This window comes from Lampris incognitus, chromosome 2 (assembly GCF_029633865.1).
Source record: "Lampris incognitus isolate fLamInc1 chromosome 2, fLamInc1.hap2, whole genome shotgun sequence".
Classification (NCBI taxonomy): Eukaryota; Metazoa; Chordata; class Actinopteri; order Lampriformes; family Lampridae; genus Lampris; species Lampris incognitus.
Genome location: NC_079212.1, coordinates 46,714,976 through 46,731,366, shown reverse-complemented (window position 1 = coordinate 46,731,366; position 16,391 = coordinate 46,714,976). Strand labels below are relative to the sequence as shown.

The following is a 16,391-nucleotide window of genomic DNA, read 5'->3' as shown; positions in this document are numbered from 1 at the left end:
CCACCCTCCACACAATGACACAAACGCAGACAAAAACACTGCGCAGTCGAATGTCGCCTTGGCATTTGCTCTGGGGCGCAGCTCGGAGACGGGCCGTGGTCCCTGGGCCCACAGGATGCAGCAGACTAAGCTCTCTCAGCCAATCCAATGCCAGCTCTCCCAGCAGACAAAAACACTGCACAGTCGAATGTCGCCTCGGCATTTGCTCTAGGGCACAGCTCCGAGAAGGGCCGTGGTCCCTTGGCCCACAGGATGCAGCAGACTAAGCTCTCTCAGCCAATCCAATGCCGCCTCTCCCAGCAGAAAAAATAAAAATAAAAAAATCGAACCTCAAAATAAAAACTTCACATGATGACACAAACTTAGACGTAGACACTGCATAGTCGGCACTGGGTGAAACCGCTGAAAACGTGTCTTCCGACACTGGAAATGGCGTATGTGGTTTTTAGAGTCTCATTTACTATTTGGATGCATTCATTTATGCATTTGTTTATTTATTCTCCTCTCTAACAAGTTTATGTCACTTTGAGATGAATGCCTTCAGCGTGGCCTTAAAACATGTGAGTGTGTGTGTGTGTGTGTGTGTGTGTGTGTGTGTGTGTGTGTGTGTGTGTGTGTGTGTGTGTGTGTGTGTGTGTGTTTTCCAGGTAACCCTTCTCAGCCCACTTCTCTCCACTACATGAGTCCCTACCAGATGAATGCCTACGCCATGGCCCTGAAAGCAGTGGGAGAGATTATCCAGGACTACGACAGTGACAAGCTCTTTCCTGCATATGGCTTCGGGGCTAAACTGCCCCCCGATGGCAAAATCTCCCATGCATTCCCCCTGGTAAGAGATTCAAGCGTGGGCCTGCACACACACACACACAGATTTGTGTAGCAATGGTAACATCAAAAACATGTTTTGAATTACAAAACAAGGATATAAAAATACAAGGACACAAAGATAAGCTTGGCGAATGATGTGAGCAGTCACTTAAGTGTTCCAGCTCGAAACTTACATTTGTGGTGTTTTTTAGTTTCTTTTCTTTCCTGTTAAAGATGCAGAGCGAAGGAATTAAACCACAGAGTTAAACTGTGTTTATGTGTTACTCGATTCTCTCTCATAGCTTGAGACACATACAGTAATTATCTATATACAGTGCATCCGGAAAGTATTCACACCCCTTCACTTTCCCCACATTTTGTTATGTTACAGCCTTATTCCAAAATGGATTAAATTCTTTTTTTTTCTCATCAATCTACATACAATACCCCATGATGACAAAGTGGAAAAGGTTTTTGTTGAATTTTTTGCAAATTTATTAAAAATAAAAAACTGAAATATTGCATGTACATAAGTATTCACACCCTTTACTCACTACTTGGTTGAGGCACCCTTAGCAGCGATTAAAGCCTCAAGTCTTCTTGGGTATGAAGGTACAAGCTTGGCACACCTATATTTGGGGTATTTCTCCCAATCTTCTCTGCAGATCCTCTCGAGCTCTGTAAGGTTGGATGGGGCGTCGCTGCACAGCTATTTTCAGGTCTTTCCAGAGATATTCAATGGGGTTCAAGTCTGGCCTCTGGCTGGGCCACTCAAGGACATTCACAGACTTGTCCCGAAGCTACTCATTCGTTGTCTTGGCTGTGTGCTTAGGGTCGTTGTCATGTTGAAAGGTAAACCTTCGCCCCAATCTGAGGTCCTGAGCGCTCTGGAGCAGGTTTTCATCAAGGATCTCTCTGTACTTTGCTCCATTCACCTTTCCCTCGATCCTGACTAGTCTCCCAGTTCCTGCCGCTGAAGAACATCCCCACAGCATGATGCTGCCACCACCATGCTTCACTGTAGGGATGGTATTAGCAAGTTGATGAGAGGTGCCTGGTTTCCTCCAGACGTGACGTTTGGCATTCAGGCCAAAGAGTTCAATCTTGGTTTCATCAGACCAGAGAATCTTGTTTCTCATGGTCAGAGAGTCCTTTAGGTGCTTTCTGGCAAACTCCAAGTGAGCTGTCATGTGCCTTTCACTGAGCAGAGGCTTCCATCTGGCCACTCTACCATAAAAGCCTGATTGGTGGAGTGCTGCAGAGATGGTTGTCCTTCTGGAAGGTTCTCTTATCTCCACAGAGGAACGCTGGAGCTCTGTCAGAGTGACCATTGGGTTCTTGGTCACCTCCCTGACCAAGGCCTTTCTCCCCCAATTGCTCAGTTTGGCTGGGGGCCAGCTCTAGGAAGAGTCCTGGTGGATCCAAACTTCTTCCATGTACGAGTGATGGAGACCACTGTGCTCTTCAGGACCTTCAAAACTGTAGAAGTTTTTTTGTACACTTCCCTAGATCTGTGCCTCAATACAATCCTGTCTCGGAGGTCCACAGACAATTCCTTTGACTTCATGGCTTGGTTTCTGCTCTGACATGCACTGTCAACAGTGGGACCTTATATAAACAGGTGTGTGCCTTTCCAAATCATGTCCAATCAATTGAATTTACTAGAGGTGGACTCCAATCAAGATGTAGAAACATCTCAAGGATGATCAGTGGAAACAGGATGAACCTGAGCTCAATTTTGAGTGTCATAGCAAAGGGTGTGAATACTTATTATGTACATGCAATATTTCAGTTTTTTATTTTTAATAAATTTGCAAAAATTTCTACAAAACCTTTTTCACTTTGTCATTATGGGGTATTGTATGTGGATTGATGAGGAAAAAAATGAATTTCATCCATTTTGGAATAAGGCTGTAACATAACAATATGTGGGGAAAGTGAAGTGGTATGAATACTTTCCGAATGCACTGTATAGTATATAAACTCAACACTACATGATTACTTTCTCTTAGTTGGTTATGAATTTACAGAGATTTTTCAGTTAATGCTGGAAACATGCTGTTTAAGTCAAACACATGATGTTGTCTAAACATCTTGTGGTTAACAAGTCAATGAAAGTCATCAAAGTAATGGTTCTCTGGGTAGCATGGCAGTCTATTCCATTGCCTATCAACACGGGGATTGCCGGTTCGAATCCTCATGTTACCTCTGGCTTGGTCGGGGGTCCCTACAGACACAATTGGCCATGTCTGCAGGTGGGAAGCCGGATGTGGGTGTGTGTCCTGGTCGGCGGGGCGCCTGTTCGGGGGGGGGACTGGGGGGAATAGCGTGATCCTCCCGCATGCTACGTCTCCCTGGCGAAACTCATCACTGTCAGGTGAAAAGAAGCAGCTGGTGACTCTACATGTATTGGAGGAAGCGTGGTGTTCTGCAGCCCTCCCCAGATCGGCAGAGGGGTGGAGCAGTGACCGGGATGGCTTGGAAGAGTGGGGTAATTGGCCGTATGCAATTGGGGAGAAAAAGGGGGGGGAAAAGCCACCAGAAAAAAAAAGGTTCTAGCAGAATAAATGTTAGATACCTACCCTACCTGGCACTTTGCATTTAGCCATGCTCACATGCAACCGTAAAATCGACACACATACAACAACATGACATAACATCACATAAACATACACAAAGATGAACTTGCACACGCATACAAAGAAATATATACTTAAAATCAATACACATATAAGTCCATTCGTACATATACACCCACATTGAAGACGACCTTTCTCTGTCTCTCTCTCTTGCACACAAACACACACACACATACGCTCCATGCATCCCTCACAGGTTGTCGTCAGAACAAGGGGTTGTCAATATGGCAACAGCTGGCTGCACATATTTAGAGGCAGGCTCATCTCCTCGCCTGGCAGGGAACTCCCAGCATCCCATCCACAACCTCCCTCTCCTTCTCTCCTTCTAAGGGATGAGAACAGCCAGTCAGAAACCGCTAGATAGTAAAGAATTGTAAACCAGCCCTGCCTCATCCCATATCCACTGACCTTTACTTTCACTTTTTTGAGAAATGCATGCATACACTCGTAAACAGATGAGGCAAATATGCACAGTCACACACACAAACAGATACACATGCAATCTTACAAATATACACACTTGTCCCTTCTGTCACAATAATGACACGTTCTGCTTGTTCACCCTTCCTAGCTTGGCATGACTTGCCGACAAGCAACAAGTAACATGTTTTCATCTGTTGCAGAGTGGTGACAATGACAACCCCAACTGTGTTGGCATCGAGGGGGTTCTGGAAGCTTATTTTCAAAGCCTGAGGACAGCACAGCTGTACGGACCCACCAACTTTGCGCCAGTTATCAATCAAGTGGCATGGTGAGTTTGGCAGTGGTTGTGTAGGTGAGAGTGTGTTTGTTAGGGTGCATGTGTGTTGTAAGACAGGTGATGCAGGGAGGATTTAACCATCAGTCCCTGCCATGTGTGGTTTGTATGCATGCAGATGTGTGAAAGCACCGGCCAGTTGCCACTTGCAGTTTCCATCACATGCAGCTATTACCCTTGGTTTAGCATGTAACATGGTGCCACCAATCGCCAGCTCTGCATAACTACAGTCCAGTTGGGTAAAAACTGTCTTGAATGCACACTGTCAAGCTCACCACTTGCACATACAGCCTTGCTCAAAACTGAGTACCAGGTTTCCACTACCTCCACCCTCTCTCTGCAAGCTGTTTTCTACCTTTTCCTCCCCCTGTCCTCCCTCACTCCAAAATGGCTTTGCCCTCCATTTTTAGGGGAAAAAAATGGCAGTAATCAGTGGTCAATTCAGCCCTCTACCCTTGGCTTACCCATACCCTTATCCTTGTCTTGCCACTTTTCACTGCCCATGACACCTTGACTACTGAAGGTTCCAAACCTTTCCTCTCTCAACCTCCCATAACATGTGCCCTTGATCCCATTTCCCTCACCTTTCTTCCATGCAGTCTATCACCCCCTCTATTCTCTTTTATCTGACCCACCCTTTAACTCTTCTCACTCATCTGGAGTGTTGCTTCCTGACTTTAAGCATCATTCGATCCTACTGTGGCATTCTCGCTGGTCTTCCAGCCTGTGCAATGCACTCATTGCAGAAAATTCAAAATGATGCCTCACACTTGGTTTTTAAAACTACCTTGATGTGCAAATTACTCCTCTCTTTGTGACCTCACACTTGTTCACTGTTGCTGCCCGCATAAAATTCAAAAACCTGCTGTTGGAATCCCTGTTAGTTTGAAGAACTGATTTACCAGCAATCCCACATTAACATGTACACTCCTGCAGGCTCTCTTTGATCTCACCACTGGTAGGTTACTATCTGTCACCTCTACCAAAGGGACAAGCTCTAGGTCCAGACTTTTCTCTCACTTGGCCTCAAAATGCTGAAACAATCCCCTGCTCTCTAACTCACTTACTTCCTTACTGAAAAGCCCTAAAAATGTTCCTCATCAAGGCCTACCTTGATTGTTAAAGGGGTCTCTGGTGACACTTTACTATAAATGTCACTTACCACCGGCCGGTTATTATTGCGCACTTACATAAACATCACTACTATGCAGCCCTTTTTCTACTTGCACTTGACAGAAAATCTGCCTGTTTTCTAACTTGTGGCAATGCAAATCTACTTGGTACTTTTATTCTCCTATTTCCCACCTCTTGATGCAAGAAACACCCTCTAAATGCATTTGACTTGACATGCAGGTTTGGCTCTAAAATAATTACAATGGAGCACTCCATGATGCCAGATGGTAACATTCAAATTTACCTGCTAATTGCTGCAAGTTGCTTAGAATAAAAGTTTTGGCTAAGTAAGTAAATGTATATGAAAATTATTTGGCAAAGGGGAGTTATGTCAGTTTATACATATAAAATCTCCCTCTCGCCCTTTTTCGAGTGATGTGTGTCGTTCTCAAGCTCGGGTCTTCTACTAGAGGTCTGGAAGTTTGAGGGCTCTGCGCAGTATCTTGGCTGTTCCTAGGACTGCACTCTTCTGGACAGAGACCTCAGATGTTGTTCCTGGAATCTTCTGGAGCCACTTTACTAGTTTGAGGGTCACAGCCCCTAGTGTTCTTATTACCACATGGACTACTGTGAATTTCAACTTCCACGTCCGATCTAGTTCTTCCTTTGGCCCTTGGTATTTCTCTAGCTTCTCATGCTCTTTCTTCCTGATGTTGCCAATCTCGGGATTGCTACGTCAATCACTACTGCTGTCTTCCTTCCCTTGTCGACCACGTTGGTAAGCCAGCACCTACTTGTCAGTCTGGAACTTGAAGTCCCACGGGATTAGGGATGGGTATCGTTAGGATTTTATCGATACTACTACTCTTATCGGTACTGCTTATCGGTTCGGTACTTTATCGATACTCTTATCAGTTCTTTTTGATTATTATGCAAGAAAAAAGACACTTAAGAACAGAATCGACATTGCTTTATTATTCTATTATATAACTTTATATAAATATAAACAAATATTATTTATTCAGCAGCAGCAATGTTTTAAATGCGTCTGAATTATAGACTTTATAATCAACATTCAACAGCAACAAATAAGATAAAAAATAAAAGTAGATAAAGATAAAGAAAAAAAATATGTATATTAAAAATAAATTTTTACAGCAAAAGGCTAACGGAAGTTCAAACAAACAAGAACCTAGAACATTATCCTAACAGTTCTTCTGCAGAAAAATCAACATATCTGCCTTCTCCGGCAGGAGTCGTGATCTCTCCTGACTTATAGTGTGCCCGGCTATTAGCCTAGCTAACTCCGTATCTATGGCTTATATATTTGTAGCTAAACAATTAGCTAAGCAATTATATTTTATTTATTGGCCTATTCGTAATAATTCGTTATTAGCCTAGCTAACTCCGTATCTATGGCTCATACGGCTTACCTGCAGGGGACGTTGATGGAACACTACGAGCAAAGCAGTCGAAAACTCCGCATTTCTGCAGATTAATACCATGTTTTGACAAACGATGTTTCGACAGATTGCTTGTATTGCCACCCTTACTGGCAAATGATTTGTTGCACTTGTGGCAACGAGCGTTGTTGTCATCGACTTTTGAAAAATATACCCAAACTTTTGAACGTTTAGTTCTCTCCGCCATGATGAGCACTTGAGCAGAGCTGTCTGTGCGTGTGTCAGCGAGTGTGTGGAGCACAGCACAGCCCCGCCCCTCGCGCAGTAAGAGAGAGACAGAGAGATGGAGAAAACGGCGAACAAGATTATGTTCGCGACGTTTAAATTCCTCGAAAAACACAATTGCCACAATATAAATCTCACTCCATGATTTCTCGAGTACCTACCGAGTACTGATAGCAGAACCGAAAACGTCGGATCTTAAAAATGCTCCGGTTTTTACTAATTTAGAACCGGTTCCCGTTTAGAACCGGGTTTCGGGGGGCATCCCTACACGGGATCTTAGCTCTGTCATTCTCAGCCACCTTTGGCAGTGTCTGTCATTTGGACTTGGGGACTTCCAGTCTGTATTCAGTACAGATGTTCCTGTACACTGTCCTAGCCACTTGGTTATGCCTTACAGTGTACGCTTTCCCAGCTATCATTTTACACCCTGCTACTAAGTGCTGGACTGTCTCAGGGACATCTTTGCACAGCCTGCATCTTGGGTTTTGTCTGGTATAGTAGACCTCTGCCTCAGCCGATCTGGTGCTGAGTTCCTGTTCTTGCTATAAGAGCCTCTGTGCTGTCCTTCAGGCCAGCCTTATCTAGCCACTGGTAGGATTTCCCAGTATCAGCCACGTCATTTATCTGTCAATGGTACATCCCATGGAGAGGCTTAGTCTTCCATGATATCTCCTCTTCGTCTTCATCCCAACTCTGTCTTTAGCTGCCTGAGGTAATCACTCAGCAGTTCATCCTGGGGGGCCCTCTTTCTGATGAACTCGTGGATGTGCCTTGTTTTACCCTAGATAGTGGCTCTGACACTCACTAACCGTCGGCCCCCGTCTTTTTGCTTATCATACAGTCTCCAGCTGCTGGACCTCAGGTGGAACCCTCTGTGCATTGTGAGGAGTTTCCGTGTCCTTATATCAGGGGCCTTTATCTCCTCCTTTGGCCAGCTTATTATTCCAGCTGGGTATCTGATGACTGGTATGGCATATGTGTCGATGGCTTGGATCTTATTCTTCCCATTGAGCTGGCTCCTCAGGACTTGCCTCACTCTGGAGGTATTTGGCTGTAGCTGAGCTCCTTGCTGCCTCCTCATGGTTTCCATTTGCCTGTGGAATACCCAGGTACTTGTAACTGTCCTATATGTCTGTTATCCTGCCATCTGGTAATTCAACTACTTCAGTGCTCAACGCCTTTCCTCTTTTTGCCACCATTCGACCACACTTGTCCAGTCCGAATGATGTCCCGATGTTGTTGCTGTAGATGCTGGTGAGAGGGATCAGCGAGTCAATGTCTCACTCATTCCTGGCATACAGCTTGATGTCATCCATGTATAGGAGGTGGTTGATGGTAACTCCACTTCTGAATCTGTATCCATATCCTCTTTGTGATGATCTGACTGAGAGGGTTCAGGCCTATGCAGAACAGCAGCAGGGATAGTGCATCACTTTGGTATATGTCACATTTGATGGTTACCTGTGTGATTGTCTTTCAATTGGCCTCTAGTGTTGTTTTTCACTGCCACATTGAGCACTTGATGAAGGCTATTAGTGTCCTGTTGGCTTTGTATGCAAAGCAATCCAGTAACCATGGGTGGGGCATTGAATTGTAGGCTTTCTTGTAGTCAATCCAGGCTGTGCTCAAGTGGGTCTGTCCCAGGGGTGGGTAATCTTATCCAGAAAGGGCCAGTGTGGGTGAAGGTTTTTGTTCCAACCAAGCAATTACACATCTGTGTCTCCTAATCAAGTTCTTCAGCAAAGACTCTACTGGTTGATTAGTGGGATCAGGTGTGTGGAACTGCTTGGTTGGAACAAAAACCTTCACCCACACTGGTCCTTTCTGGATAAGATTGCCCACCCCTGGTCTATCTGGTGTTAGAGTCTTGGGTGACCACTCTATCAACCAGTGTCTGATTCTTTCACCATCTGGTGTTATTCCCAATTCTTTTCTGAGTTTTGCTCATGTATTGACTCACGTGCCCATTCAGCTTAGCTACTATGATGCCTGACACGATCTTCCATGTTGTGGAGAGGCAGGTTATTGGCCGGTAGTTTGAAGATGTTGTACCCTTGTGGGGACCCAGCTTGCTGTACTTCTTTAACCACTGCCTGTCTTTCATCACACCTTTTGCGCCTCTGTTAACTGGCTAACAACTATGAAACACACGCGCACACACACACACACACACACACACACACACACACATATATATATATATATAAAGTGAGAGTTTATGTTTGTATGTTCACTTAAAACTCCAGAACTACTTATTGTAGAACAAAAAGAAAGGTATCTTTACAATCAGCACTTTCCAAGGATTGCACAGTTTTAAAAATATTTCAAAAACCAAGTAAAAAAATTTGATTTATTTGCGAAGTTGGGTTTATTTTGCTCGCTCTGCTTCTTCTTCTTCTTCTGTCCCCTTACAGCAGTCCCTCTTCGTCCTTCATGGTCTCACAGTGTCACTGAGTGGTGATGGAGTGTAGTGTCCACAAACAAAATATCTCCCCCATTACTCATGGAACTACTACTATGTCATTATGACTGAACTTAGCCTAAGCGGCTTTAAACATTTTCCATCTGGAGAAGCGAGCAAAAAAAACAAAAACCTCCAGATGGACCACATACAACTTCAAAAAAACAAAAAAGAAATTGAAATGATGGACCACAATTGGTGGGTTTGTAAAATTACAGGTAAGGCTTCTTAGACTGTGAAATTGCAATTGGTGATGGGGAACATTTGACTGTTGATGTTTACCATAAACCAATGCAGACTTTTTTAAAATGATTGGAGTAAATCTTTCTGATCCGCTCCATGTTTCTCACACGGTCAGTTGTATGTAGCTGCCTCCAGAACTGGTAGTGCAGAAAAGCTTTCTATCGTAGCACCAGATAGTAAGACACGTAACTTGGTTTACCCTGAGGTGCTTGAGCGCTGAGTGATTAATACACACATTGGCAAACAAGCTTGATGAATGGGTTGAAAATGATGGCATTTGATGATTTTCGTTAATAACATTCGTTTTTTCGACATTCGTTTAGCACATGTATCATATCATAAGTTATCCTATATTTCATCGTCGATTATATCGTAAAGATCAGATTGTGTTGGTTGTATTGGTGAGAACATTTTCCCCAGGCAACGCCGGGTACCTGTGCTAGTATATACACTACCGTTCAAAAGTTTGGGATCACCCAAACAATTTTGTGTTTTCCATGAAAAGTCACACTTATTCACCACCATATGTTGTGAAATGAATAGAAAATAGAGTCAAGACATTGACAAGGTTAGAAATAATGATTTGTATTTGAAATAAGATTTTTTTTACATCAAACTTTGCTTTCGTCAAAGAATCCTCCATTTGCAGCAATTACAGCATTGCAGACCTTTGGCATTCTAGCTGTTAATTTGTTGAGGTAATCTGGAGAAATTGCACCCCACGCTTCCAGAAGCAGCTCCCACAAGTTGGATTGGTTGGATGGGCACTTCTTTGAGCAGATTGAGTTTCTGGAGCATCACATTTGTGGGGTCAATTAAACGCTCAAAATGGCCAGAAAAAGAGAACTTTCATCTGAAACTCGACAGTCTATTCTTGTTCTTAGAAATGAAGGCTATTCCATGCGAGAAATTGCTAAGAAATTGAAGATTTCCTACACCGGTGTGTACTACTCCCTTCAGAGGACAGCACAAACAGGCTCTAACCAGAGTAGAAAAAGAAGTGGGAGGCCGCGTTGCACAACTGAGCAAGAAGATAAGTACATTAGAGTCTCTAGTTTGAGAAACAGACGCCTCACAGGTCCCCAACTGGCATCTTCATTAAATAGTACCTGTTAGAGCCTGTTTGTGCTGTCCTCTGAAGGGAGTAGTACACACCGGTGTAGGAAATCTTCAATTTCTTAGCAATTTCTCGCATGGAATAGCCTTCATTTCTAAGAACAAGAATAGACTGTCGAGTTTCAGATGAAAGTTCTCTTTTTCTGGCCATTTTGAGCGTTTAATTGACCCCACAAATGTGATGCTCCAGAAACTCAATCTGCTCAAAGAAGTGCCCATCCAACCAATCCAACTTGTGGGAGCTGCTTCTGGAAGCGTGGGGTGCAATTTCTCCAGATTACCTCAACAAATTAACAGCTAGAATGCCAAAGGTCTGCAATGCTGTAATTGCTGCAAATGGAGGATTCTTTGACGAAAGCAAAGTTTGATGTAAAAAAAATCTTATTTCAAATACAAATCATTATTTCTAACCTTGTCAATGTCTTGACTCTATTTTCTATTCATTTCACAACATATGGTGGTGAATAAGTGTGACTTTTCATGGAAAACACAAAATTGTTTGGGTGATCCCAAACTTTTGAACGGTAGTGTATATATATATATATATATATATATATATATATATATATATATATATATATATATATATATATATATATAAAACTTTGTTAAAAGAAACACTCGTCTCGTCAGATCCGACTATGACTGGACTCGATGAAGCAGCAATAATTGGCAATGCTGTCTTCGGGAGGGGGGCGGAGTTGGCTTGTGTTCGTCACATGAATGCGTCTCTGTGTGTGTCGGAAAAAGCAGTGGTTCGGCCTGAAGTCGCCTTATCACGAAAGTGGGGAGGCGTCTCCTTCGAGACTGCCGGCCTGAGAGATGCTGTTGGCGAACGCATGCAGTACAAGGGTGGGTGTTTGAACTAAAATAAGGATCGATTGGCCACTAAATTGGGAGAAAAAGGGAAAAAATCAGAATTACATTTTTTTTAAAAAAGAAAAAAAGAAAAGAAACACTCAGCGGTAGGGAAAGTGCTCAACAAATAGGAGCAAAATAATCCAGTGAGTCAAGTGGATTTATATATATATATATATATATATATACTAGTATATAGCTGCTCTGTAAATTCAGCTGTCTGCAGTTGTGTGCTTGACAGATTATTATAAGGCCAGCATTATTTCACTGCTATCTGGGTTTGTTTTGTGATTGATGCATGAAATCAGCTTAAAAGAAAAACATAAATATTTATGGCGGAAATGAAACAGACACTGAAGTTATTGAGGTTTGGCTTGGTCGTCTTACATCGGGATGGATAGGATTGATGTGGTGAGACCTGAATAGCCACAAACTGTGTAGCAAAGGCACACAGATTCATGAATGTGAATGCGAAGGATTTGATAAGTTTGAAAGAGTGACAACCCATGGGAGGATTGTGCAGTTTAATGTGGCATTTGGTTCTGCACCACTGGCTACATCTAGCCAGTGGTGCTAGACCACCATTGTGCAATACTGAAAAACTTTACTTTTCCATTTATAAGGTCCGCAGACTTTCTGACTGAGTCTAGTAGCCCTGAGATGGCTATTCGCTGCATGACAGGACACTCCACCTGCCTGCCAGGCAGAGGGAAGGAGCAAGAGAGAGCGAGAAGGACTGTTAGATTAACCAACAAGGTTGAGCTAGACCCCCACAAACATGAAATGTGAATACAATGCAGCTGCAGCCCAGTCGACACAAAGCATCAGTTACTCTATAGTTACATTTGGAGATGAATGAAACAGAGGCGACATATAGGACCTAAACAAAGTCTCAATATATACCAAGACAGTAGATTTAATAATAATAAATCGGTCTTATATAGCACTTTTTCAACACTCAAAGTCACTTTACAATAAATGGGGTGAAACAAGACAACAGATAAACATAGCACAAACATACAGGGGTGTCTGGGAAGGGGGGCTACGAGAGGGAGAAGCAGCAGCCACAAACTGTAGACGTAGATTTTGTGTAGGGGTGTACTCCCGTAGCCTATTCCTCCCCCGAGGTATCCACTAGGCAGTGGCACTATTTAACCCATAGTTGGGGGGCTGGTTTGTAAGCATCAGGGAATATCCACACACCGGTGGGCCTGCATACCGCACATCTAGGGGCCATACCTCCTCCGAGTCCCTTGTAGTTCAGCCAGGGTCTAAGATGTACCCAGTTACCGTGTGTCGCCACGAGGAGGCGCTACATGAGTCTTGCTGTTGGAGAGGCTACGTACCGGCAGGGAGAGACGTATGTGCTTGGCTCTCCTGTGCACATTTCTGCTAGCCAGCGGTGAAGGTTGAGAGTGAGACGTGACAGGCACAGAACACTACACCAACACATCAGACACTTCACAACAACCCCACTTCTTACACAAGAATGTCAGACACACAAGAACAATTAACTGTTGTATGGGAACCCAGACCAACAGTCAATGACATATTACTAGGTAGATGCAGAAACAAGAACATTTTGCAGGCTAAAATCCTTTTTGGCCAAATTCTAAATCATCCTATATGATTTACAAGTCCAGTATAGTGAAGTCTACTGCTGCACACTGTCACCGTATGTGCAAGCTTATAACAGCAACCCAAAAGAAAAGACGGCTGAATAATCAAACCCCATTCTAGCCCTTAAAACTGAAACTCACGGGCATCCAGGTAGCGAAGTGGTCTATTCCATTGCCTACCAACACGGGGATCGCCGGTTTGAATCCCCGTGTTACCTCCAGCTTGGTCCGGCATCCCTACAGAAACAATTGGCCGTGTCTGCGGGTGGGAAGCCAGATGTGGGTATGTGTCTTGGTCGCCGCACTAGCGCCTGCTCTGGTTGGTCAGGGCACCTGATCGAGGGGGAGGGGGAACTGGGGGGAATAGCGTCATCCTCCCACGCGCTACGTCCCCCTGGCGAAACTCTTCACTGTCAGGTGAAAAGAAGCGGCTGGCGACTCCATGTGTATCAGAGGAGGCATGGGGTAGTCTGCAGCTCTCCCCAGATCAGCAAGAGGGGGTGGAGCAGCAACCAGGAAGGCTTGGAAGAGTGGGGTAATTGGTCAGATACAATTAGGGAGAAAAATGGGGGGGTATTGATATTTGATATGCAAAATGCTTAAGCATCAGGTCTGAATCCACCCATTTTTAAGAGAGTAGGTGCATCGGTGCTGGTGCAGAGGTCTAACAGATCTTAATCCGTGTTGTTGCTGTCATATTGAATTTCTCAGCTATCATTGTGTTATCGCTCAGGTCTTAGTGTGTCTAGCACCTGTCTAGGCTGGTCTGAAGGACACACACTTGTACCGAGGAGGGAACGCTAATCTCAGTTAAAAACTCAGAGGCAAGCAGACAGACACACACATATACGTAGATGTGAATATTTGCATGTGCACAAGCACTGGAGTATGCTGGCATACGTGCTTAAACAGGAAGCCAACGCAAACACACTAATAGAGACACAAATAAACGATTACGGCTGCAAACAAAGCTGGACAAAGACACCCACACAGACACTGACACCAACAGATCAATGTGCTGTTCAATCAGGCGGAAAGAGGGTTATTTGCGGGTATGAGAGGGTGTGTTCTCAGAGTCAACACACACACACACATACACACACACTAGCAGCTCAGCTAAAAATCACTACAGACTCATCTGGTAAGCTATCAGCCACAGGCGATGGCCAGTGTGGGTAAATCCACGTGTTTTCCTTGTGGGACCACCAGGGAAAAGAATAAGTATAAAAATCAGACAAAAATGATTGTGCCTGTATGACACAATAATTTCGTAATTCTGTGAAAAATGATTTCTGCTACAGATGATTGAGCTTTTAAGTTTTATGTTACAAACAACTGGGTGATGTGGGACAGGTCTGTCTTACATGAAATATTTGCCTCAGTTTGATGACTTGTCTTCCAGTTGTGTCTCCTGCATGTTCAAATAACGAAAAAGAAAAGTTTCAGTGTAATGACATCTGTTTTCACCTGTTGTCACGGTTCTTTTGGCTCGGTTCAGCCCAAGCCCAACCTGGCCCACATAGGATGTGCGAATGTTTCTGAGAACTACTTTTAGGTATCTAACTTTGTGTGTGTGTGTGTGTGTGTGTGTGTGTGTGTGTGTGTGTGTGTGTGTGTGTGTGTGTGTGTGTGTGTGTGTGTGTGTGTGTGTACTGTGCCAGCTGTGCTGCAGAGATTACAGACGGCTCTCAGTACTTTGTCCTGTTAATAATCACAGATGGGGTGATATCTGACATGGTCCAGACCAAAGAGGCTGTGGTCAATGTAAGTAAACACAAACACTCTCTCTCTCTCTCTCTCTCTCTCTCTCTCTCTCTCTCTCTCTCTCTCTCTCTCTCTCTCTCTCTCTCTCTCTCTCTCTTTATCTCTCTCTCTCTTTATCTCTCTCTCCTCCTGTCCCCCTCTATCTCTATCTTTCTCTCCCCCTTTCTCTCTATATCTCTCTCCCCCCTTTCTCTCTCTCTCCCTCCCTCCTCCCCCTCTCTCAGCCCAGCTCCTCACTCTCTATTTTTCTCTCCCCCTTCTATCTTTCTCTCTCCCCCTCTCTCTATCTTTCTCTCTCCCCCCCTCTCTCTCCCCTCCCTCCCCCCTCTCTTTCTCTCCCCCCGTCACTCTCGCTCTCCCCCTCTCTTTCAATCTCTCTCCCCTTCCCCCTCTCCCCCCCCCCCCCAAGTTAACCATGGATCTTTCTGCATGTTACTGACTTCTTCCAAATGCACTTCCAGTGGAAAGGACAATTCCTCATAGGGTCTCAACGTGCATAACAGCATCTCAGTGAGGAGTGAGTGCAGTCTTTTTACTGCTCGGATCAGACAGTGCTCAGAGTTTAAAATAGTTTACCCTTTATCAACAATGACGCACGAAATGACATCCAAACAGTAACTTAGCGACATGAACTGTCATCAGCACTTCTTCCCCCAAACGCCTGAATGGTGCTGTTTCCAAGATGAAGATGTTTTGTGGATGAATCAGCCTCGTCTTTTGTGAGAATATATTTAATCTTCTATAACCTGAGCTACTGGTGTAGCTGGGAGTTTATTTCGGGAGCAGTTGAAAGAAGCAGAAAATATATGTCTTCATGAGAGGATTTAGACAAAGGTGGGGACGCCACCCAGGACTCACAACACAATTTCCCAGCCCGCTGTTAAACATTATTAACTCGGTCAATATTGATGGTGGGATCAGCGGAGAAAAATTAAAGGCTTTTCTGCTCTGATGGAGCCGGTGTAGCTTATATGATAGGGCTGTGGGTGTAAAATGGGTTTAAGAGGCGGGTACCCACAGTTTATTGTTTATTGTGTAACCAAGAAACCAGACAATGGGCGATTAAGGTGTTGGAAGATTCAGCTCCATGTATAGCAGCGCTTTCAGCAAACACTACTGATCACTTTTTCTCTACCGGTAACAAACATTTTATCAGGCTGCAATGTATCACAACCTTTATACAATACTGCTCTGTGCATTTAACAAAGACTTAAACACATAAATTAATGGCAAACATACACACAGAGTGGGGGTGGGGGGAATCTGCTGTACACATCTTTTTTCCTTTTTTTTTTCTTTTTTTTTTTTTATCTCCCCAATTGCACT

General features: G+C 44.0%; 1 protein-coding gene across 1 annotated transcript in view; it reads left to right on the top strand.

Annotated features, from left to right (window-relative positions):
- The window catches only part of cpne9 (copine family member IX), a 126,038-nt gene that overhangs the window by 86,598 nt on the left and 23,049 nt on the right, over nucleotides 1–16,391 (top strand). Inside the window, exons 15-17 of the mRNA XM_056299852.1 lie at nucleotides 648–829; nucleotides 4,070–4,197; nucleotides 14,963–15,065. Of these exons, the coding sequence (XP_056155827.1) occupies nucleotides 648–829; nucleotides 4,070–4,197; nucleotides 14,963–15,065 (413 nt within the window). The remainder of the gene's footprint in view (nucleotides 1–647; nucleotides 830–4,069; nucleotides 4,198–14,962; nucleotides 15,066–16,391) is intronic.